At 58.4% G+C, this 320-nt stretch overlaps 1 protein-coding gene across 1 annotated transcript in view; it reads right to left on the bottom strand.

Annotated features, from left to right (window-relative positions):
• The window catches only part of LOC104275802 (neuronal acetylcholine receptor subunit alpha-10-like), a gene marked incomplete at its 5' end in the record, with an annotated part of 1,148 nt that overhangs the window by 650 nt on the left and 178 nt on the right, over positions 1 to 320 (bottom strand). The window contains one exon of the mRNA XM_009871853.1: positions 1 to 320. This exon is cut by the window's right edge and continues 178 nt beyond it. Coding sequence (XP_009870155.1) covers positions 1 to 320 — 320 coding nt within the window.

Genomic DNA, 320 nt, shown 5'->3' with positions numbered 1-320 from the left:
ATGCTCTCTGCCACCAGCAGTTGGAAGACGGTGAGGGCCAGCAGCACTGTCACCCCCAGCGAGACCTTCTCCCCTGAGTCAGCTGGCAGGTAGAAGCCAAGGGGTGCCAGGAAGGAGATCATGATGCAGGGCAGGAGCAGATTGAAGATGTAGAAGGAGGCACGGCGGCGGAGGAGCAGTGTGTAGGTCACGTCGGGGTAGGGCTCAGAGCAGCAGCCATAGGTGATGACATTTCTCGTTGCTGGCATTCCCAGCACCTCCCACTCTACATTCTCCACAAAGTCTGTCAGGTCACCAGTGTCCAGCCGATTGTGGAGGTC

Source organism: Apaloderma vittatum, unplaced genomic scaffold, assembly GCF_000703405.1.
Source record: "Apaloderma vittatum isolate BGI_N311 unplaced genomic scaffold, ASM70340v1 scaffold27256, whole genome shotgun sequence".
Taxonomy (NCBI): Eukaryota; Metazoa; Chordata; class Aves; order Trogoniformes; family Trogonidae; genus Apaloderma; species Apaloderma vittatum.
This window is presented reverse-complemented; position numbering and strand designations above follow the sequence as displayed.